Source organism: Electrophorus electricus, chromosome 1, assembly GCF_013358815.1.
Source record: "Electrophorus electricus isolate fEleEle1 chromosome 1, fEleEle1.pri, whole genome shotgun sequence".
Classification (NCBI taxonomy): Eukaryota; Metazoa; Chordata; class Actinopteri; order Gymnotiformes; family Gymnotidae; genus Electrophorus; species Electrophorus electricus.
The window spans coordinates 19,759,433-19,783,070 of NC_049535.1; the positions used below are offsets into that span (position 1 = coordinate 19,759,433).

The window sequence follows — 23,638 nt, forward strand, 5'->3', positions numbered from 1 at the left end:
TTGCATAAATGTGTGTGCATGTGTGTGTTCATCTATAAATGTGTGTGCATGGGTAAATCTGTATCTCTAAGTAGGTGTGTGTGTTATGTGTGCGAACAGGTCTACTTGTGTTAATGTGTGTGAGTAGGGCTTCATGTATAAGTGTGGGTGCGTGTGTGTGTGTGTGTGTGTGTGTGTGTGTGTGTGTGGATATGACTCATTAAGCAGGGTCTACTCTTTATCACAGGGCCTGTTGTCATGGTGCCGGGGTAGAGTTGCAGGGTCTGCGGGTCGTTGATTCAGAAAGAGTGAGAACAGGAAAGGAAGAACCGGTTCACTCTTAGGTCACTCTTTGCTCACTCTTGGTTTGCGCTTAATTCACTGTTGAGTCACTTTTTGTTCACTCCTGGTTCACATGGAGGTCAGACCCTCTCTGGCTGAGGGCATATTCACTTGGGTGCTAAGTGTAAATATCTTTTACTGCATGTAAACAGCACAGCTGCATTCACAGAAGAAGGTATGTGAACAAACACACACACACACACACAGATGAATCTTGCCCTTTGCTCATGCTCGTGAACCTGTCTGATAGGAATGTTGACCCTACTTAAGAGAACAGGAAGCCTTCAGTTCAGCCTTCACACACACACACACACACACACACACACACACACACACACACCCTCACCCCTGCTTTCTTGCCACATCAGTGCTATATTCTTCACCTCTGTGTCAGTATGTGGTGCTCCAGCTACAAGCCACCCCTACACTGATCCAGAACCTGCTGACAGGACCTCAATGTAACGTTAAGCATTGTAAGCTCCACCAAACACCTGATCTCAGATAAAGGGGCCACTGATTAGCATTTGCCTGGCCTGTAGGGAGCACTCTTCGCATAAGCTAGAAAGTATCGGTCAGACCAAAGAAATGCTGGTAAAGGTGGCTTTTACATTAAAGGCTGTGTTAGCATTAGATCACTCTGGTGTAATGAGGGAGAGATCTCATTCTGAGAGAGACCTCTTATGTAATGAGGGAAAGCACTGACAGGAACATGGAGTCAGCCTTACACACTCATAGATGTGGGCATGTGTTTGTGTGTGTGTGTGTGTGTGTGTGTGTGTGTGTGTGTGTCTGAATGTTTGGTTATGTATGTAATTGGATATCAGTTTCTATTGTTGTGTGTATGTAGGTGAATCTAACATGACTGTGGGCATGTGTGTGTGATTCTGCTTATTGGTCTCCCTCTCTGTCTATGATGGTCTGTGGTGTGTGTGTGTGTGTGTGTGTGTGTGTGTGTGTGTGTGTGTGTGTGTGAGTGTAGTTGGAGGAAAGGGTAGTCTCTCCAAGCTGGCCTGCTGTGGTGTGGGTGTGGCTTTTAACACAGTGTTTGACATTAGCCCCACCTCCTACTTTCTGAGTGCCCTGGCTCTCAAACACACTGAGCGTCCATGTGGGATGGTGGGAGGAGCTAAGGGGACGTAGGAGGTGTCAGTAGGGTGGAGGCTGGGGGGTTGGGGGAGCGATGCTAGGGCCTGTCTGGACACAGCGCCATATCTGCTACATTCTTATGTTGAACATTTCAGGAGGCTCGTTCCAAGCTGTCTCACAGCCCTAATAACTTTTTGCCCTGTGCTTTCAAACTCCTGTCCTGCACACACACACACACACACACACACACACACACACACACACACACACACACAAATGTGGCCTGCGTTCTCCTTCTCTCCTAGTGACATACTGTTTGACGATGTTTCATTGAGGTTACTTGTGTCACGTACACTGGCTCTATCCTCCACTTCCCCCGCTTCTCTCTCTCTTTTTCTTTCTCTCTATCCTTCTTTCTCCATTTTATTTCATCTACCAGGTATCCTTACAGATTCCCACAGCTTACTCTCAGCGCTGCCTCCCAGAGTCGCTGTGCTAACATGATTTAACACCACATGAGCTCTCTGTTTGCTGTAACACAAACACTGTGTGTGTGTGTGTGTGTGTGTGTGTGTGTGTGTGTGTGTGTGTGTGTGTGTGTGTGTGTGTGTGTGTGTGAGTAATTGCGTGCGATACCCATGATGAGTGAATTAAAGTAATGGCTTTCGATCTGAGCTAGCACCTCTGTATGTGTCAGAGTAAAAAGGGAGCCAGGCCTGACTGGACATGTGTTTGAGTCACACTGAAGTTTGCATTATTCCCAGTATTCCCATTAAAGCTCACATTGTTTCCAGTATTCCCACTAAAGCTCACATTATTCCCACCATTCCAGATACTTCCAGCACTGCTACAAGCCTTTTTCTCCAGTCTTTGGGATGGATATCTTTGTGTGTGTGTGTGTGTGTGTGTGTACATGCGTATGTGTTTGTAGGTGAATGTGTGTGATTTTATAGGCATGTGTTTGTGTGTATGTAGGCGTGTGAGTGTGTATGTAGGTGAGTCTGTGTAGGCGTGTGTGTGTATGTATGTGTGTAGGTGTGTATGTGTGTGTTGTTCTCAGTGCCCTATAGTTCTTGTCCTGATTGCAGGAGCAACCCTTGGCCTAGTACACAGATCCCAGCTGTAGCGCATCTATGTGTGTATATGCTCTTTGTGGGGCTGACATTTCTCTCTCTCTCTAGCTCTGTGTCTTTCTATTTCTTTACCGCTCTTGATCTCGGTCTCTCTCTCTCACTCTCTGATTCCCTCGATCGCTCTCTCTCTCTCTCTCTATTATTCTCTCCATCGCCTGTCTCCTCTCCCCCAGCAGACACAAGGCACCTCTAAAGAAACAAGTGCAGATCAGTGTGCTGAAACTGAGTGCAAACTGCACTACAAAGCAGCAGTCAAGGCCAAGGCGCGAGAGACATACGGAGAGAGAGAGGGAAAGAGAGACCGACAGCTTCCCGAGGCTACGCCCCGCCCCTTTCCTTTGACCTTGGGGCTGTTCTGTGTGTGTTTCTCTTGGCCATTAAACTGGCATTTGAGGGCTTAACCGAGTGGAGTTGAGCTTTTGCGCTTTTATGAGCCGACCCCCTTCACGCCTCACCTCACCCGCTCCGCTCCCCATAAAGCCGACCTTCCACGCCGAGCAAGAAATGCGTCCCGGGACCCCCCCCCCCCCAGCCCAGCCGGCAGATGTTGGGCAGACAGCGCACGGCATTCCTCGGATGGCCGGACAGAAAGCAGACCTACTGGCCGAGGCCCCGGAATCGCTGGACACAGCTCACGCTGCAAAAATTTATGGTGCGATTCGGGTGACCTTGACGCCAGCAGAGAGGAGAGGGGTGGAGAGAAGGGCGAGGATGGTGGAGGAGAGGAGGAGAGGAGAGGCAAGATCATTGGAAGGCGGGGTAGGTGGACGTGGAGGGGGAAGGGGTTGAAAATAGGTGGGAGGGGTCAGTGGACATAGCGATGGGAAAGACATAGAGTAGGAGGGCGGGTAGGGCAGGTAGAGCAAGGAACACCAAGGTCATGGGTTCGATTCCCAAAGAGTACACATGCTGTCTACTGATAATTGTAAGTCGTTCTGGATAAGAGCATCTGCCAAATACCAGAAATGCAAATGAGGGGCAGAAGATTAGGAGGGGGCGGAGAAGGGGTGAGAGAGAGGTAGGAGGGGCTGGTGGAGAGGAAAGGGGAGGGGAGCAGGAGGGGTCAGTAAAGTAGCTTAATTCATAGAGCTGGATGCGTGCATACAAATGCCGGCCCCTGGTCTTTTGTGTTGCTATGGTGAAATGCGAACGCCGCCGTCTGCAGCCACCTTGGCTCAGGCGTCTTCTCTGGAGCCTGCCCTAGCAGCAGAGCTTCTCGCTGCTGGCTGCTCGCTGATCTGAGATCAGTTGAATCAGAGGGCTGGACCCTTGGGGGTTGCGTCTGCTGGAGTGAGGTTTATCTGCAGTGTGGAGCTAACGCTTCCCTGATAGGAGCTGTGAGCCTGGCTTGGAAGGAATCAGAGACTTAGTTATCCCTTGTAGGGGTCTGTGTGTGTGTGTGTGTGCGCATTTGTGTATGTGTGTGTGTGTGTGTGTGTATGCGCGTGTGCACGCAGGTGTGCGTGTCACTGAAGGACACTGGGTGTTCTTGTAGAGAAAGTGAGAGGACACACAAAAGCAGGACATTTCAGCCTTGTGCCAGCATGATGGAATACTGATTTATATGGCATTGTGGGAAGGGGGGGCTCATAGGGCTGTAAAAACTCGGTCTCCAATAGCCTCTGGAGGCCACTCCCCCCTACAAAAAAAAAAACCTCCAGCAAAACTGATAAATGAGCCAATGGGGAAGGGGAGAGACACAATAAAGTAAAGAGAGAGAGGGAGAGAGAGAGAAAGATTGGCAAAGGAAGGGTTTTGAAAGGAATGACTGAGTGCTGATGGCCCGAGAGTAGCGGGGAGGTAATGGGGAGGACAGGGTCCCAGGAAGGACTCGGAGGTGGAGCAGAGATGAGAGATGGAGCAACCAGGGAAGCTGAGAGGAAGCGTGAGTGGAGGCAGGGGAGAAAGACTGCATGGGTGGGGATGGGTGGGGGTGTGTGGTTCAGAGACTTCGTAGAGTAAATCAACCCTGAAGACTCCAAAAGCATACTAGAGTCAGTTATGGCAGATTTATGTACTGTTGCATTATGGATAATCTCATAGAGTAGCCTCTGTGGAGATATACACACACAGTAGCAGTGATTGTGGTTGTGAGCAAAGTTGCCTATGGAAATGCTTTATTCCTGGCAGCATGAGCATGTGTGTGTGTGTGTGTGTGTGTGCGCACGTATGCAGTACAGTGTAGCCTGTCTGGCCACATTGGCTATGCTGACTCGCCTGGTTTTCTATGGTTACCTGCATGCTCACCGTGATTGGTCACTTGACTGGAAGGGACCACCCAGCTCTTGACTCGGAGGTGGGGGGCGGGTCTTTGATGTGGAATGGGCACATGTGTGGCTCATAGACGCGGGCGTCTGTTAAAACACGCTCGCACGTTTTTACAGCCTCCTGTGTGGCGTCAGTGCACGTAGTCAAAGGGTTAGGTTACACACCACCCACGCTGGCCCGCCCCCACCCACGTTTCCCACCCACTCGAAGATCTCTTTTAGCTGCCCTGAGGCCGGCCAAATCTGCAGCTCGTGCCGCTCTCTAATTTCCCAATTAAGTGGAGAGGGTGGGCCCCGGGGGGGGCCTCAGGCTCCCAGACCCACGCTTCCTGCCCTGCCGCCCGCGTCGCTGCCAGACGTAGCGGGTCCCACGATGCCGTTTGTGGTGGCGCTTGTGAAACGGACCAGGGTCACTGACCCCGCCCTCCACCTTGTAGCCTCTAGTAGCCAGTGGGAGGAGCAGGCTGTGTGGAATCCTGTCAGAGAGCGGTGGGAGGTGGGGTTGGGTGGCGTGGTCTCGGACTCCAGCTCGGCTAAGTGTGAGCTCTGTTCACTGGGATTGGAAGAGAGCGGCTTGCTCCAGGCCGTCTGAAGCTGTCTAGCTGAGCAAATGGGAGGAGCCTGTTCTATTTGTTCCATGGCAGACACTGTGGTTGCATCACCGTAGCTATCGTACATCAGCAGTGAGAAGCGGCTCTCGCTCATTCTACTCTTCCTGTGCTGCTGTGGGTCCAGTTTCCCCAGAATAAATCCTGATCTCAGCCATCATAATAGGGAGGTCATAACTGCCTTTAGATCAGTGGCTGAAGGATGCCAAATGTGTAGGCTTCATTTCTCCCTAATGTGCTTATGGGGATCTCCGGGGCCATCTGGGAGAAGCCCCGCCCCCTCAGCAGACTGTGGGATAGTGGGGGAGGGGTCATTATCAGAAGTAGTGGGACCTCCTTTATGGGCCTGAGAGGCTGTCTGGAATCAGTCCCCATACCAGCACGGCTACACGGCTCCTGTGGGCGGACACCTTGGATTTCCCCTCTCTCCCTGCCAGGGGGAACAGCGTGAGAAAGGGAGCAGGATGGATCGTATGGAGACAGCCTGTCAAGCCCGCGGGAGTCTGTGTGTGCGCACGTACGTGTGTGTGTGTGTGTCACTGTCAACATGTGGCACACTTGTAACAAGTTAGCAGCGAGCTTGGTGGAGTGATAGTATCTACAGAGTCATGGGGTTATAAAGTTGCATGGGGTGAGAAAGGTCCTCGGATATTATTATGACCACACACTTGGTGCCTGGTTGTTATTGTTATTATTATTACTTAGCAGTTTGACAAGTCAAGCTGGTTGGGATCTTTTGAATGTGGGCATATTGGAGTATTGGACATTCATGCATTGTGTCTTCTTGTGTTTTGAACATAAAATACCATCCCATCTGGTGTGGAAAGGTGCTCAGACAAAAGGACCTGTAATATTTACGTGATTGCATGTGTTGCATGTATCGTTATGATTGTATCATGTGTCGCTATGATTGTATCTTGTGTCATTATGATTGTATCTGGTATCATTATCGTTATACTTTAATTAAGTGAACCCTGTATATCCATTTCATAAGTGTTGTGACTAGCGATTGTCATTGTCCCTAAACGAAGTGTTTAAGTATGTAACTATGTTTCATAGCTAACTAAAACTTTTTTTTTTTTCTTTTTGGTTGCTCATTACTTTTTTGTGTACTTTGTCATAATGTTATCATCTAGTCTGTAAGAAACTAGCTGATAATGGTTGGATAACTTTAGAATTTTCTGACTGGCTTTACCAACCTTTGTGTTCACGTTAATGTGAGAGCGCCTGTGTGTGGGGGGTGTGTGTGGTTGTGTGTATGTCTGAGAGAAAAAGAGAGAGAGAGAGCTATGCCCCGACAGTTTGCATTCTGGAGATGTGCCCACGTGAATGAGGAACAGACACACTAAACAGGCAAACACGTCGAAGGCCTTATCAGCCTGTGGTCTGCCTTTCTGTTATCGCTCCTCAGATAAAGTCTTTCATGTGGCTTTGTATGGCAGGTCCTGGAAGGTTTTAAAAAGTCATTTATGTGGGTTTTTACAGCAGGTCCTGGAAGGTTAAAAAAGAGGATGTGTAATGCAGAATTTAATAAAGTGAGTGTGGGGTGGAACAACAACATGTGGTATTTGCAGAGAAAACAGTGCAGAGGGGGCCCAGGAGCCCAGGGGCCCGGTCCAATTCAACTGGCCCCAGTTTGGAGGGTTATGCACTTCCTGTGATGTGAGCAATGAAGTAATGGTGAGAGTGCGGGAGCATACCGCGATCGTTCCGGTTGCCACGGCTTCCGAGCGTGGTTCCTACTGTAGCAGAGTGCTGCGTGCAGGCCTGACTCACCGTAGCATGTGTGTGTGGGTGTGTGTGTGTGTTAACTGGCTTAGCAGTACACCTCCTGTGTCCAAACCTTTTCCTGCCATTTTTTCCACCATGTGTGGAAAACCTCTATCCCCGTGACAACAACCCATGAGTCAGCACTCCTTCATGCTCCCTCTCCTCTTTCTCTTTCCTTCTCCCTCTCTCTGTCACTCTCTTAACTGTTCTTTCTGTTTCCTTTCATTCTGTCCTTTTCATGGTTTCCCTTGTCTCATTTTTTGCTGGTTCGTACTCTTTCTCTCTCTTTCTCTCTCGGTCTCTCTCTCTACCTTTCCCTCACTCTACAGTTCAGATCAGACCCCCTCCGGGCAGGGTATCCTTGTCAAACCTACTATTGTCATGGAGTCGCTGCAAATCCGGCTACTCCGGAGTGACAAACGTTCTGGCGCCTGTCAAAAGGAAAGTGGTGTGCGGACAGGCACTATAGGTAGAGGAGCCACACTCCTGCTCCCTCAAACCGGGTTGCAGATGTGTGTGTGTGTGTGTGTGTGTGTGTGTGTGTGTGTGTGTGTGTGTGTGTGTGTGTGTGTGTCCCACCCCCATGTTTCACACACAGACGCTTGGCTTGGCTGGTTCTCACACGCGCATTCTCACACTGTCCATACAAGCCCAGCTTGGCAGGCTCCATGGATCCTGGAGGTCTGTCATGATCAAGTTTTCTGAGACCAAGCTGTCTTTCTGACTGTAGCCATCTCTTGCTGCCTCCAGTAGGGCTGTAATTGAATCCTTCTAACAAGGCCTTTGGCCATAACTGCCTGTTTGATTTTTTTTCTTTGTTGGTTTGTTGAGGTTTGGGGTGCCTTATCTGAGTTATGTCAACCCATGTAATGTAAACAGCTTGTTTGAATATAGCTTGTGAGAGTCAGCTAATCCTCAGCTCCTCTTTCAATTACATTTGACTACAAAGTCCCAGAATCCACATTGCCACACCCTCTTTGATTTGAGTTTGAATGGCTAACCACCAAGACACTCCGCACTGGCTTATAGCAAATGACCACAGCCTGCTTGCGACCCCCGACCCCCCCCAGCCAGTCTGCAGCCCTTATCTCTGGTCTCTGGTGCCTGTTTCACTTTTGCCATTTCTCCCAATGTAGTCCTACCTACATTTGCAAACACACCCCTCCCTCCCTCCTCCGTCATCCTTCCACCGCCCCCGGACTGACCACATCCACCAAACTCACTCCACAAGCATGCACCGAGTAGAGCGTTGGAGGCTTGTGCCCCTGTCCCCCTCCTTGCCTCACTCACTTCCCACTCGAGCGCTGGTACAACTCCAGCTCTGCTTATTCTGTTTCTGATCAGGCGCTCCCTACACACACACACACACACACACACACACACACACACACACACACACACACACACACACACACACACACACACACACAGAGAGACACACATTCACAGCCTCAGCCCGAAAGGGGGTCCACCTCCTCTCAGCCATCCTCTCAGGACGTCCCAAAAACGGAGCTGCCGTCAGTTGCCTCCAAACCAACAGGAATGCTTGGCTACCAGTTCTCTTAATGTTTTCAAGATGACTTTGACTGTTATAAGGAAATCCCCCCACTTTGGTAGCCACTTGAAATTCATTCTGCTTTTCCACAGCGAGGAAGTGCGCTCCGAGTCGCCGCCGAACACAGCTGGCCTCTCCGCTCCGTCCTCGCAGGCTAAAGGCGCTAGCTGCCGTTAGCGCTCGGGCCGGCCGCGCTCATCTGGCGCTGCCTCGTGACACGCGAGAGCGTGAGACGCCGCCGTCGACCACTGCGCTTTCAGAACCCTTCGGTCTCGTGGAGCGAGAAAAGAAAAGCGGAAAAAAAGGAAAGACAGAAAACAAGAAGGAAAGCGAGAGAGAAAGAAAAGTGAAAGAGGAGCTTTGAGACTTGCGCGACACGAGTGCGATGTTTATGCTGGGTGAGTGTGAGTGAGTATGTTCGCTCTTCAGAGCCCCGTTGCCGCCAGCGTATGTTCCTCTCGTGAGCCGCTCCGGGCGTCAAGCTCGTGGAACCGAGACGGTTGTTTCTCTTGGATACCGCCAGCGCGCGGAGAACCACCAGAGACCCCACCACCTATTACTGACTGAGAACTGACGGAGCCGAACATAGATGTTTCCCTCTGTACTCGCTGTTTAAAATTCTTATGTCACTTGTTTTTTGTCTGTCTTTGCACGTGTGTGTATGTGAGAGAGAGAGAGAGAGAGAGAGAGAGAGAAACAGAGAGAGAGAGAAACAGAGACAGGAAATAGTTGGTGGGTCCAACTGTCACATCTGCCGGCTGGCATCGCTATTTGTTGGCACAGCTATTTGTGTGGTGTGCTCATTGGTTCCTTCCGTGTGACACAATACTGCCACGGTTACTGTTTAATTTGGGAGTTAGCCCTCCTAGCTGCTGTCGTGACTGACAGGCAATAGCTTTCACTGCTGTATTTGCGGTCTCGCATGAATCACCTTTTATTTCCATGGATTTATAACATGGGTGAACGTCTGCCACTCGTCTGTGCATGTGTCTCTGTGAGATCATAACGACACACAAGTATCTTCTGTGTCTGTTTTCTTTTTTTATTGTGAATGCAGAGTCAGCTGTGATTACCCATCTAAGGGTATAACTGTGTGATGATAGGGTACAGCTGTGTCATGTTAGGGTGCGGCTGTGTGATCAGGGTACGGCTGTGATGGTAGGGTACAGCTGTGTGATGTTAGGGTTCGGTTTTGTGATGTAAGGATATGGCTGTGTGATGTTAGAGTACGGCTGTCCAGTGTTAGACTACGACCGTGCAGTCTCAGAGTATGGCTGTGTGGCGTTAAATTGCAGCTGTGAGGCATTAGAGTATAGCTGTGTAGCTTTATAGTATGGTTGTGAGATGTTGGAGCATAGCTGTCTGTTGTTATAATATGGTTGTGAGGTGTTGGAGTACCCTCATGCGGCATTAGAGTACAGCACTGGAGTATGACTGTGTGGTGTTAGAGTTTGGTTATACAACATTAGAGTATGGCTGTGTGACAGTAAAGAACGGCTGTGTGGTGTTAGAGTACGTCTGTGTGGCGTTACGGTATGGCTGAGTGACAGAGTAGTTAATCGGTGTAGGCTGTAAGTGGGGGGACTGATTGCTTGTCTCTTCTACTCCAAGTTGACACCTAGTGCTGCATTACAGTACAGCTGTGGTATGACTATGCAGTGTTAGAGTATGGTTGTGTGGCATTAGAGTATGACTGGGCGGTGTTTACATTTACATTCATGGCATTTAGCAGATGCTTTTATCCGAAGCAATGGTTCGAACAATTGAGGGTTAAGGGCCTTGCTCAAGGGCCCGGCAGTGGTAACTTGGCAGTGTTAGAGTACAGCTGGGCTTTGTTAGAGTATGGCTGTGTGGGGTTACAGTACGGTTGTGCCATGTTACAGTACGGCTGTGCGATGTTACAGTACAGCTACGCAATCTTACAGCACAGCTATGTGGTGTTATTCCAGTACGGCTGTGCGGTATTAGAGTATGGCGTGTCTGACTGCCTCTCCTTCTCCGAGTTGACTGTCTATTCTGATGGCAGACCAGCTGCCCCACCCCACACGAGAGCCTAATCATTATAGGACAGACCACAAAACTGATCTTGGACCAGTGTGAAAGGCCCCCTCTTCCACCAGTACCTCTTGCAAAGCAGACCATAGCTACCTTGTTTGCATCTGGTCCTTCTAGTCCCTGTCGCACCCATGTCCCCTGGCTGCACGACAGCCGCTCAGTCAGAGGCCTGGTGGAGCTTCACGAACAAATGCTGCAGCTTCTGCTATCGCATGCTGGGGATCTGTCTCCCTCCACATACTGGACTGATTATCATACATGTCATAGGGTGTGTGGGCGGGTGTGGACGCCCACAGTGGGTGAGCGTGTGAGAGCATCGTAAAAGGAACATGGTAAAAGCCGAACGCAGCACGATGTGCAGTATCTTTTTGACAGAAACAAGTCTGTCTTAAAACAGAAACAAGATGTCTTTGGAAAGCAAATGCTGGTTGATTGTGTGTGTGTGTGTGTGTGTGTGTGTGTGTGTGTGTGTGTATGAGTGAATAGGGGTGAGCAAGGATGGTTGTACCCCCCACCTCCTTTAATACCATAATAACAATCTGCATCACTGTCGGAGTTCGGCTCCGTGTAGAATGCAAGTGGCCTGGTTTTTTAAGCGCTTGGATGAGATCTGCTGTAACTTTAGGAGCCTTTACCAGAATTGTAAAAAAAATTCGAGGGCGAGAGGAAGGTACCACCACGAGCAGTCTGATCTTGGCACAGTCCGATATCTCCGTGCGGTCCGTGATCTCATCTTGCTCTGTACTCTCTACTCTGTCTGCTTCTCCACTCGATACGCGTTCTCAGCTTAGTCCGCCAGCCTGCTTTCCTTGGCCCAGTCTCCTGGTTGGCTAGTCTGCTCCACTTTGGTCTGCACATGTGCAGAAGTGTGTGAGTACTTTTGTCCCTGTGTGCGTGAATGTGTGCATGTGCCTATGCGCGTGTGTGTTTATGGCCGTGTGTGAGTGCGCGTGTGTGTGTGTGTGTGTGTGTGTGTGTGTGTGTGTGTGTGTGTGTGTGTGTGTGTATGTATGTATGTGTGTGTGGGTGAGTTTGTGCCTGTGCGTGTGTGTGGTCAGATCGTAAGAGCCAGAGAGCTTGCAGAAGGAGAGGGAAAGCAATTTAGAGGGTATATGCAGTGGTGTGGTCACTCAAAACAGTAAGGACACCATATACCGTGGGGGGGGGGGGGGGTGGGTGTGTGTGTGTGTGTGTGTGTGTGTGTGTGTGTGTGTGTGTGTGTGTGTGTGTGTGTGCGTGCGTGCGAGAGAGAGAGCGAGAGAGAGAGAAGGCAAATAGGGAGGTGAAAGGATTTTTGCCCAATTGGTGCTGAAGATAGAGAGGACCAACACGCTGGTCACACTGGTGGGTGGATGTGAACGCCTGTGTCCTTAAACAGACAGCAGGTGACTACAAAGGTGGGAATGGGTGTAGCCTTTTCAACCATGGATGTCAGCAAGACAGAAGATACATCTATAGGACAAAAAAGGAAACAGCCCTGTAGAGTAAATTCCTAACAGCCTAAGTGAGCTAACGTGATGGCTGTCAGGCATTAGCCCGATAGCCTGGCTCTCGGCGGAGATGTGTAGCGCTAATATCATTAGCGTCGTTAGAAACACTTCGTGTCTGGTTTTGTGGATGAGCTGGCGTTGATTCAGAGGAGTGAACCTAACCTCATTGGAAAAGACAGATCAGGAAGTGTTAGAGATCAGGTAGCATGACTGCTGCAAACTAGTGCCGCATCGTTAGCAATACGTGTTATAATGTATGAAGCCAAGCTCAAGTTTGTTGTTTTTCCTCTGTCTGCACTGGAATGAGATACTGGTGTAGTGAGGACAGTGATGGTGTAGTGAGGACAGTGATAGTGTAGAATGCTGGTGTAGTGAGGACTGCTGATGTGCTGAGGACTGTGATGGTGTAGTGAGGACTGTGCAGGTGTGGTGAGGATTGTGATGTCGTGGTGAGTTCGGCAATGGTGTTAGTGAGGACTGTGCTGGTGTAGTGAGGGCTGTGTGGGTGTAGTGAGGACTGCTGGTGTGGTGAGGTCAGTGATGGTGTCGTGAGGACTGTGCTGATGTGGTGAGGTCATTGATGGTGTAGTGAGGACTGTGCTGATGTGGTGAGGTCATTGATGGTGTAGTGAGGTCAGTGATGGTGTATTGAGGACTGTGATGGTGTATTGAGGACTGTGATGGTGTATTGAGGACTGTGATGGTGTATTGAGGACTGTGATGGTGTATTGAGGACTGTGATAGTATGGTGAGGTCAGTGCTGGTGTGAGGACTCTGCTGGTGTGGTGAGGTCAGTGATGGTGTATTGAGGACTGTGATGGTGTATTGAGGACCGTGATGGTGTGGTAAGGTCAGTGATGGCATAGTGAGGACTGTGATGGCGTGTTGAGGTCAGTGATGGTGTAGTGAGGACTGTGCTGGTGTAGTGAGGACTGTGCTGGTGTGGTGAGTTCAGTGAGGGTGTTAGTGAGGACTGTGCTGGTGTGGTGAGTTCAGTGATGGTGTTAGTGAGGACTGTGCTGGTGTAGTAAGGACTGTGCTGGTGTGGTGAGGTCAGTGATGGATGGTGGCTCGACCTTTCGGAAGACAGAATTTGTGCTGTTTTGTTTTCATTTTCAAGGCTTTGTTTGTGCAAATGTTTCTCCACATAAACATTTCCATCTTAGAATACACTGAAGTCACTATACATATATGTATTTGTATAATACACACACACACACACACACACACACAAGCACGTATATATAATGTATCCACAGTATTTAACCTTCCTACATCAAATAGATGACTTGACTTGCATGTTTTTTGGGTAATGTAATTCTCTTTTACCCTCTGTGATCCATTCATGTTTACAGTTTACATAAACATTGCACATCAACACTTGCGCTCATACATATTCATACTCCGTGCTGCAGTGCTGACATTCGGGCAGGTCCCTCCCTCACGACAGCCAGCATAAAGGCAACATGGTCTAATCTGCGTGTCCTCTAACGCTCATACTCCCCATAACAGATAATGTCCAGTCAATGGGCCATTACCGAGCGAAGTGAGGGCTCTCAGGGCTTCTGGGTAATGTAGTCTATGTGTCTTTGGCTGGTCCTCTGTGATTAAGGTGAAGTGTTTGCTTGTCTGTGATTGAGGCGGTTTAATTTAGTTTGTCTGGCTGGAGCTCTCGGCCGATCGAGTGGAGATGGGGCCTGGATAGTGTTAGGGAGTGGCCCCGGCTCCCAGACCATCCTTCACTCAGTTTCATCCATTATGCCTGGAGCCTGGGGTGAGCATGCGAGGGCGTGCGAGAGTGAGCGCTAGGGAGCAGAAGTAGCAGCACGGAAAATTCCGCAAAGGCCCGGCGAGTGGTACGGTGGAGGGGAAGATAAGAAACAGAAATGGAGCGAGGTTGAGGGAGAGATCGAGGGCATGAGAATGAGGGACTGAAAAAAGAAGATAATGGTGGGAGAGAAAGAGAATGAGAGAGAGAGAGAGAGAGAGAGGGGATTAGAAAAAGCACACAAGGGAGTATGGGAAAGAGAGAGCGCTGGAGTCAGAGAGAGTGGATTCAGCTGGGATGTCTGTCCAGGCCATAATGGCTGCTTAGGGCATGTGTGTTTGTACAGGGGTAGGTGGGTGGACAGAGCTCGGTCCAGCACTGGACATGCGGAGCTCTCCCACGTCATCATCCAGGCTTGGAGCTAATCAGACGTTCTCTGGGGAGACGGGTCTGCAGGTCTGGTGCATGTTAGTGAGACAGCTCGTCACATCGCGCTGAAAAATCGGCTCAAGTGATCGAACCGTCTGCCAGTGGGAGTGACTGCAGATGGCAGAGCAGCCTGCAAGCCAGTCACTGGGTGCAGACACGTCCTCTATCGCTGGCTGGCGCTCACGTGGCAATCCACAGGCCTAACCCTGGTTCTCTCTGTCTCTCCCTCTCTCTTTCTCTCCTGTTCTCGGATGCAGGCAGTGGACTGATGGCCAACTCCTCGGCCTCCTTCATGGGTACGTTTCTGGCCAGCAGTTTGGGCACGCCCCCATCGCACACGCCCCACCCCTCCCGGCCTCCATCGTCACCGTCCTCGCCTCCCTACCGCGGGGGGCCGCACTCCAGCGCCTCTCAAATCTGGTTCCCCCACTCACACGAAGGTAAGCTGGTCCCACCCCCCATCCTCAACACATGCACGCGTGTGTGTTTGTGTGTCTGCTGGGTTTCTCACTGAGTTTACAGTCATGCTAGAACTTTCTGGTTCCCGCTATCTTGAAGGCTCCACCCCAGTGGTTTTCCTGATTGCAACAAGAGGGCAAAAGTTCAGCCAAATAATCTTGTGGTCTTTCAAACACGTCAGCAAGAATGTCCACACTCGCCAAAGCACAGACATGCACACACACATACACACACACACATGCATACACACACAGGCGAGGCAGTAAAAATACTCTATAGACCATAGTGGTTATAGCTGTCATGTGAAAGCCAGAGTGGCTTTTGCCACTCCGCCCTGACTCTAGTTCTGGAGTACAAGCTCCGCCCAGAGCACAAGCTCCGCCCAGACACCAAACCCACTACTGCCCTCTCCTCTCCTCTCCTCTCCTCCTCTCCTCTCCTCTCCTCCAGTTCCATTTGCCATCACACAGCAGCGTATTACTGAGGCACATGACACACCAGGAAAGAATACTGGACGGGGGGTAAAGGAGAAGTGGAGGGAAAGCTGGAGGGAGAACATGGAGAGAGGGAGGGAGGGAGGGAGGGAGAGAGAGAGAGAGGGGATGGATAGAGGGGGAAGAAGAGAGAGTAGGAGGTCGAGAAGGAGAGACAGGGAGCCTGTTCAGGGCGGGGCAGGCGTGAGGGCAACGTTGGAGGGTGTTAGGCCGCACACCCCCACAGGGCTGCACTCGAACGTGTTTTTTCCCCCGTTCTCGAATGTTACTTAGCTACGGTAGCCCGGCTGTATTTTCACTTTGTGACTCTGTTCCAAGCATACTGGTCACTGCGTACATCATAGCACATGTCTTACACATCTCTTACACATCTCTTCCAGTATCCTAGGGCACGAACAGCAGTGATAGGTAGGTTAGAATGGCTTATAGGGATAAAAATAGGGATAAGATCCATGCTCCTGTCGAAATGGGACGTGGCCCATTGCACTGTGGAGGGGGGAGCATGCTTGGGAAGATTGTGCCTGGTGTCTGCTGGGCTGTGATTGGTCACTGAGTCAGGTACCCCAACCCTTGTCCTGTGATTGGTCAGTGAGCTAGCTAATCCAGCGCTTGTCATGTGATTGGTCATTGAGACAGCTAACCCAGCACCTTTGCTAGTGCTGCCGAGTCCTCCTCACCAGGATCTTTGGGAGAGCACTCGGAACAGAAGGCGTATCAGTGTGGTGGAATAAAAACAAGTCGAATTCACTCAGGCTTGTGAACACCCCCAACCTCCTGAAAAAAAAAAAAATCCATGTTAAAAAAAAATTACTGGGAACATCCACGTCAGTCATCTCTGAAAAAGAAGATAAAAAAAGCCCCGCCATATTAATAAGGAGACCGATAGTTATAGTGACATCACGAACAGTAATACAGATGATTATGAGCGGGGTTATTATGATGGGCTATTATCTCTATTGCGGTTTAATTGTGTAGAACAGCGAGGAAGCGTGATTGAATCGCAGCTCTTCATCAGCTGAGTTCGGCTCGCTCCCTCTTTAAGATAATTGTGTATTGTCTTTTCCTCTGGTTTCTATGGAAAGGGAGTCATTGGATTGAGGGGTGGCATTACCTAGTAGGCCGTCTGCTCAGCGGTTCTTCCAGCCTCCTACCAGAGACCACGGCCACTGCTCGCATGGGTAGTGTGTGTGTGTGTGTGTGTGTGTGTGTGTGTGTGTGTGTGTGTGTGTGTGTGTGTGTGTGTGTGTGTGTGTGTGTGTGTGTGAGAGATCTGAGCGTGGCACTTTCTCTCCCGTCGGGTCAGTTTGAATCCCTCGGAAGATATCGTGCTGAAACCAAGTCCTGGCTGCTGATGTGATCTGATGGTTGTCATGACAATGGCTTCCAGAACTGTGCATGCACCTGCCAGCCACAAATGCTGTCGCACGTTCCCGGTCTGTGCTGCGGTGTTGCCGAGGGGAGCTGTCAGCTGAGAGTTGCCCAGGCAGGGTCCAGGGGGCAGGATTGGTAGGAACACAAGTCCAGCTCACAGGAAGAGCCCAAAGCCCTCCCAGCAAACCAGATCCTGGGAATCAGAATAGCTTCCAGGCGGAGCCGGCCGATCCCTCTGTCAGACTCTTTTCCGAGTGCCCCGGATTAAGGCTGCATTAGCTTTGCCGCACACGAGGACATGATGTTATAAGTAGGCTTATGAAATCGCCGACATGACGGCTGACCAGTGGCGCCCATAAACACCGACTCTGTTTCTGTTTGGAAAGGGGGTGAAATTAAAATCTAGAAAACCCAGGGAAATCTCTCAGGGCTGGGGGCCAGCTGGCCACCGTCCACATGACGACGTTAACTGTGCCAAACACAAGGCCTGCCGTCTCTTTACTTTGCTCTCTCCTCTCTGTTTCTTTCTTACTCTGACTCTCATATTCTACAGCGCACACATCATTCTTGTCATTTTCCTCTACCCAATATTTTGGGGGCCTTCTTGCTCTCTCTCGGTCTCTTTCTTTCTCTCTCTCTCTCTCGCTCTCTCTCTCTCTTTCTCTCTTTTCTTCCCCTCCCCCTCCTCTGTCTCTCTCTCTCTCTCTCTCTCCCTTCCTGTGTCATCTCTTCCTCTAAATGAACAATTCCAAGGGGTGACATTTCCTGTGGCAACCGCCCCTCCTCACCTTCTACACTGCTCTCTCCTCTGCTCCCCTCTCTCCTTCTCATCTCCTCTCCTCTCCCCCTTTTCCCTTCACTCCTTTCTCCTCCTCTCCTCCTATCTCCCCTCTCCTGTCCTCCTCTATCCACCTTTCCCTTTCATCTCTCCCTTCTCCCTCTCTCTCTCCTCTCCTCCTCTCCTCCTATCTCCCCTCTCCTCCTCTATCCATCTCTCCCTTTCATCTCTCTCCTCTCCTCCTCTCTCCTCCTCTCCTCCTATCTCCCCTCTCCTCCTCTATCCATCTCTCCCTTTCATCTCTCCCCTCTCCCCCTCTCTCTCCTCTACTCCACTCTCCTCCTCTCCTCCTATCTCCCCTCTCCTCCTCTATCCACCTCTCCCTTTCATCTCTCCCCTCTCCCTCCTCTCCTCCTTTCTCCCCCTCTCCCTCTCTGTCCCCATCACTTTTTCTCAGTTAGCAATCTTGACAAGCTGCTCCCCCAGCCCCTCCCCCCATTTTTCTGCTGTCACTCATCCTTCAGTTTGTCTTTGTGTCTTCTCAAATGTAATTTACTCCAGGCGGTTTACAGTTGCTGGCTGGTGCATGCTGCCAGACGTGGGGAGAATAATAGCCAGAGCTCATCCACGGGGGCAGAGGGCACGAACGCTCACACATGAACGTACGGCGTGACTACACATGGGGCCACCAAGAGCCACTTTCAAGTTTTGACTCACGAGATGTTCTTACACTGATCTTTGGTTCATTCACCTTTGCATTAATTTGCACAGAAACAGTGTCAGCAGCTAGAGACATAGCGGCACGCTGTGTTTTCCGTCCCACTGGGTCCAGGGTTCGTTTCCTCCACACCACCGTCGGAGTGTGCCGGATTCTCCTCTCAGCTGATTGCTGCCTGAACCAAAGCCGTGGGATCCCGTAAATCCATCCCCAGGTGCGGCATTGTTCTGATCCTGTAAATCCGTCTCCGGGTGCGCTGTGTTCCGACCGTGCTGGGCAGAGCGGTGCCTGCGCTGAATCGGAGGTTGTCAGTCACCAGGCGAGCCGCTCGGCTTCTCGGCGCACACGGATAGCACCAGCGGGCTGCTGTCAGCGCTCGGCCTGGTCGATCCATCCCGCTGCATTCGCCGAGGCCGGATTAGTGGCAGACAAGGCCCCGCCCCCGTTCTCCCCGCCCGGAGACACCGTTGCCCAGCGCCATGAAGCCAGCCACTATCGGGCACAGCCAGACCGCTCTGTGAAAGGGGATTACGATGGCAAGCATCAGGCATACAGAAACACAACCACACACACACACACACACATTCGAACAGCGACTCAGCAAGGCTTGCCACACCACACTGCAGGGTTGTTTTTTCTCCTCTCTCTAGGAAAGTGGATAGAAAATGTCTTGTTTAAACAAAGGCTCTCGTTTTTTTTTTTTTTTTTCCTTCCTCTGTCTTCCGAATCCTAAATGAATTGGCATAAATGAGAGGGCTTATTAATGCTGACAGGCGGTGAGGGAGAAAAAAAGACTTTATGTAATTATCACCTTCCTCCGCTCACTAAAAGCCAAGCCTCCTGTGTTATTGGAAGGATGTTTATTCTCCAGCCTGAGCTTCATTAATTAAGAACTGACAATCGTGAGGCCTCTCCAAAACTCGGTCATTAAAGACTTCCATCAGATACACACACACACACACACACACACACACACACACACACACTCTCTTTCTCTCTCCCTCTCTCATGTCTACCCCATCTGTATATCTGTCTGTCTCTGTGCTCTTCTAAAGTGTTACGTTCAGCACTAGGTGGTCACGCGACTGCAGAGTCTCCCTGGCCCTGCTGAAAGCCGCTTGAGCTTTCTGCGGCCGCGCCACGCGCACGCCAATGCCAATGCCAGTACTTCAGGCTTCCTTTTCACTTGTACCATCTTGTTTTTATTTCCTCCTCCCCCACCAGCCTGGGGACTGGAATGCAGCAGCAGTCTGGACACAGGTGTGAGGAGACGAACCGCTGTGGCACCTCCGCGTCTGTGCTGTAGTCACACTCCCGTGCGTTCTTGGCCAGAAAATGACACGGGGTGTATATCGAACTCAGGGGAAGGGGGAAGGAGTGAGACAGAAGAGCCCCAGAGCCGATCCCACCATTTGGGGGGTGGGGGTTGATACAGAAGAACATTAGAGCATTGTGCATGGTTTGTAGTGAAGAAGGACCACGCAAAAATTTAAACTTTTCAGACTTTAAGTCTTTTGGGGAATAAATGGAGATAAATAGGAGACAGGTGTGTTTGCTGTTTCAGGCTGGCAGACCTGCTGAGATTAGTGCAGAGGCAGTAATGAAAGAGTGGAGACTGACAGAATTTAATCTACGTATTTCAGCATGATGCAGAATATGTGTCTGAGGTCAAAGAGAAATTCCTTTCTTTGATTAAACATCATTTCCTTTTATAGTTTGCCTACATACCTTACTGTATTCAAATTAAATCTAATTTCAGCGTTTGGGTGATTATCTTAAACAAGATAATGCATTCTAACTTCACCTAATAATTTATATACCTATATATCTGTCAATATTTCAAAATATTATTAGTGAAATACAAGTGTACTGAAGTATTATTGTTGGCTGAAGCTATTTTTGGCCTTAATGGGTGATGGGGACTTTTGTGGAGGAGGGATTTACTTGGTTAATGGTTTCATTGCAGATCCGGTAAATAAGAAATCAACCGCGTTTAACAGAAAAAAATAAATAAAAATCTGTTTCTATTTCCAAATATCATCAGTCCTGTTTTAGACGGCATGCTACATCCTCAGGATATTTGCTTCTTGGAAGTCTGGACCTGGCTGACCTGAAACACCCACGAAATATCAGCACTGGTGACATTTGTAAAGGGTTTCTCAGGGAAAGCCATATTTTCTTAAATACTTTCTTTAGCGAACTTCAAAGAGCTTGCATGTGCACTGTGTTTGGTTTTCTTGTAAACGCCATCCACATGGGCCTGTTGTTCTAATGGCAGATGTTGGAAAGTCCAGTGCGCTGGAATAACGCTGAACTCTGGCCCAAGTCTCAGAGCGCGACGGGTTCTGCCTCCGTGCCTTTTCAGCTCATTGTTTTGCGCCGTTATCGCCTGCTTCAGCAGTGAGAGGCAGTGAGATTAGCTCAGTGAGAAACATATGTTTGGGAGACAAAATTCATCCATTACCCAAATCCCCAAGACTGAGCCTGTCTCGTTGTTTTCACTGCGAACCCAAATAGGAATGGCAAATATGACATCCAGGGCCTGTGGTTATTGGTGTATGCAGATGAGCAAATGCATTAAACCTGAAGTCTTAAACCATGACCTGAACCCTAACCATAACCCTAACAGCTAAAAGAAACATGGCTCGGTGACTGCTGTCTCTCTTTATCAGAGCTTTTCTCTCTCTCTCTCTCTCTCTCTCTCTTTCTCTCTCTCTCTTTTCTGTAATATTTGCCTTTTCTCACTTGCTTTGTCTGCCGTGCTCCCTATCCCTCTGACTCTCATCTTCTTTACGCTCATTCCCAGCTGTTCTCTTCAATCTTCTTTCATTTCTTCCAGCAGCTCCAGGGTACCCTCGCTTCTCAGGGAGTCTAGCCCACACATTCCTCCCCATAAGCCATTTGGATCACCATGCCAACAGCGGGGTTCTCTATGGGCAGCACCGTTTCTATGACACCCAAAAAGGTGGGTAAAATAAGGGTCAAATTATGTCCCAAGTTTGTGGTTTTTTGGTGTGTTTTCCATCTGTCACAGTTTCTTTTTGTTTTAACCTCCAACAAAATGTGGTATAGTTCTACAGTCCCAGTACACAAGGGAAGCTTCATGCACTGTGAATGCCTGAATTATTGACAGTTGTGTTTGATCTCCCTTCCAGAGAACTTCTATTTAAGAAGCCTTCCATCCCAGCCCCCGCTCATCTCAGCCAATCACAGCATCCCACCCATGTCAAGGACAGGGCCTGGACACCCACAAGGTTCATGCAGCCGAGACACAGGAAGTGGGATGAACCTGCACAAGGGCCTGAAGGAAACTGGTATGGACCGGGGCGTGGTCTCAGGCACAAAGGACAAGGACAGGCCCAGCAACAAGCCAGAGACAAAAGATCGGCATCCTCACAACCACCACACGCAGGCCCACCACCCCCACCACCACCCCCACCACCACCCGCAGCACCACCCGCAGCACCCGGTCACCATGGAGGATGTGAACAGCCGGGCCCTGGAGAGACACAAATCTGCCCTGCTTATGGAGTACAAGGATCACTCACAGGGTGTAAGCAAGCCTCTCAGTGCCTGTCTGATCAACGGGAAGATGCAGAACGGGGATACGGGGATCGGGACTGGGGGTGGGGCTGTGACCAAGGCTCCTATGGTCAGCTGCGGAGGGGAGGGCATAGGCAGGGTCGTGGGAGGCGTGGCCGCTCTGCAGGCCGGCCACGTTGGCACTGGGCGCTGCAATAAAGAAGCGGTAAGTGGAGAGATGCGGATCAGCGAGCAGCCTCCTCCAGACTGCCTGGAGCGGGGACAGGCACTTCACCAGTCCCTGCCCTACTCCGTACCCCCGCCTCTGGCCATGGGCTCGGCCACTGGCGGTGGGCATCCAGGGGGCTTCCACTGTCTGCAGCTCCACCCTAGTCATCCGCATCACGCGCACCACTCCCACCACCCACACCATGCCCACCACCCTCACCATCACCCAGACTTCTTCTGCCCCCCTCCTCCTGCCCCTGTAGCCAACCCCTCTTTACATGAGAAAGGGGTTGGCAGTGGTGGCGCACGAGAGGCCAAAGTGACCGGACCCACCTTTGTACCATCAGTGGGTCACCTGGGGGAGAAAACCGGTGGCCCCTTCCAGCTGGCAAACCCTGAGTGCCAGGCTGTGGGAGGTGGGGGAAGCAGCGCCAAAGACAAGGTCACGGAGAAGGCGAACAGCGGGGGCGGGGGCCATCCGGGGAACTGGCACAGGAAGCAGCCGGACCAGCAGCAGCCTCCTCCCCAAAAACAGCATCCCTACCGCAAGGCAGAAAAGGCCCCAGACTGGATGCACAGTGGTCACCCCCACCTGCAGCCGCAAGTCCAGGGTGAGCGCTCACGGAGCGCAGACTGTCTCAGCACCATGGACCCTGACATCTACAGACCTGCCCTGGCCCAGGAGCCCAAAACTGGCCATCCACTAACCCACCCTAATAACGTCAACCCCCAGCCCTATAGGGACTGCTCACACCCTGGCCCTCCCCCCAACTCCTCTCCGCTGGCTGGGAAGACCCTTGCCCAGCAGGGCTCCGGGGGAGGCGGAGGGAGCTGCTCCATGCAGCGAGATGGCCAGAAGGTGGCCCGCATCCGTCACCAGCAGCATGGCAGGGCGGCCTCGGACGGCCCCCCCGTGGAGCTGGGTCCGACCAACGGCAGCCAGGAGATGAAGAGAAAGATGGAAATGTCTCCCTATGGCTACGGCAACAGCGGGCAGCACCATTCGCAGCAGCAGCCAGTGCCAGCGTGGGCAATGCGCCCCCACCACGGCCACCCAGAGGAAGACCAGCGCAAGGCCTACATGGAGGCTGTGGGTGGGCTGGTGGGTGGAGCAGGCAGCGGCAGGTCGCAGCCCCAGCAACACCAGTCGTCAGGGATGTGCGCCCCGCCCGCTCCGTCAGCCCCTGCTGCACAGAGCCAGCAGGAGGCTCTGGGCCTGCAGGGGGACGGCGGCGCTATGAAGAACCTTCTCAAATACAGCAACCAGCAGCCTCTCATACTTTCCCAGAAAAGTCCCTTCGGGGGACTCGGGAGCCTCAAAACAGGGCCCAATGGCGCCAGCTGCGCCTTGCAAGCCGGCAAGACGGCTTTGCCCTCGAGGAAAGGTCTGGCCAATGAGGGCGAGCGGCCTGACTGCGGGGGACGCAATAGGGAAATGGGGGAGGCACCTCATGGAGAAGGGGAGGTGCGGCAGCCTCCCGTGGGTATCGCAGTTGCCGTGGCGCGGCAGAGGGAACCCACGTGCCGACCAATGGACAACCACCCGAGCAGCCGCCACGGGCGGGTCCTCTCTGCCATGAAAGGTA

The 23,638-nt window shown here is 51.1% G+C and overlaps 1 protein-coding gene across 3 annotated transcripts in view; it reads left to right on the forward strand.

Annotated features, from left to right (window-relative positions):
* Positions 1-23,638, forward strand: part of LOC113571417 (BAH and coiled-coil domain-containing protein 1) — a 64,478-nt gene that overhangs the window by 17,791 nt on the left and 23,049 nt on the right. For all 3 annotated transcript variants that reach the window (XM_035525463.1, XM_035525467.1, XM_035525472.1), the window contains exons 3-5: positions 14,740-14,922; positions 21,142-21,267; positions 21,458-23,635. In XM_035525463.1, the coding sequence (XP_035381356.1) occupies positions 14,740-14,922; positions 21,142-21,267; positions 21,458-23,635 (2,487 nt within the window). The remainder of the gene's footprint in view (positions 1-14,739; positions 14,923-21,141; positions 21,268-21,457; positions 23,636-23,638) is intronic.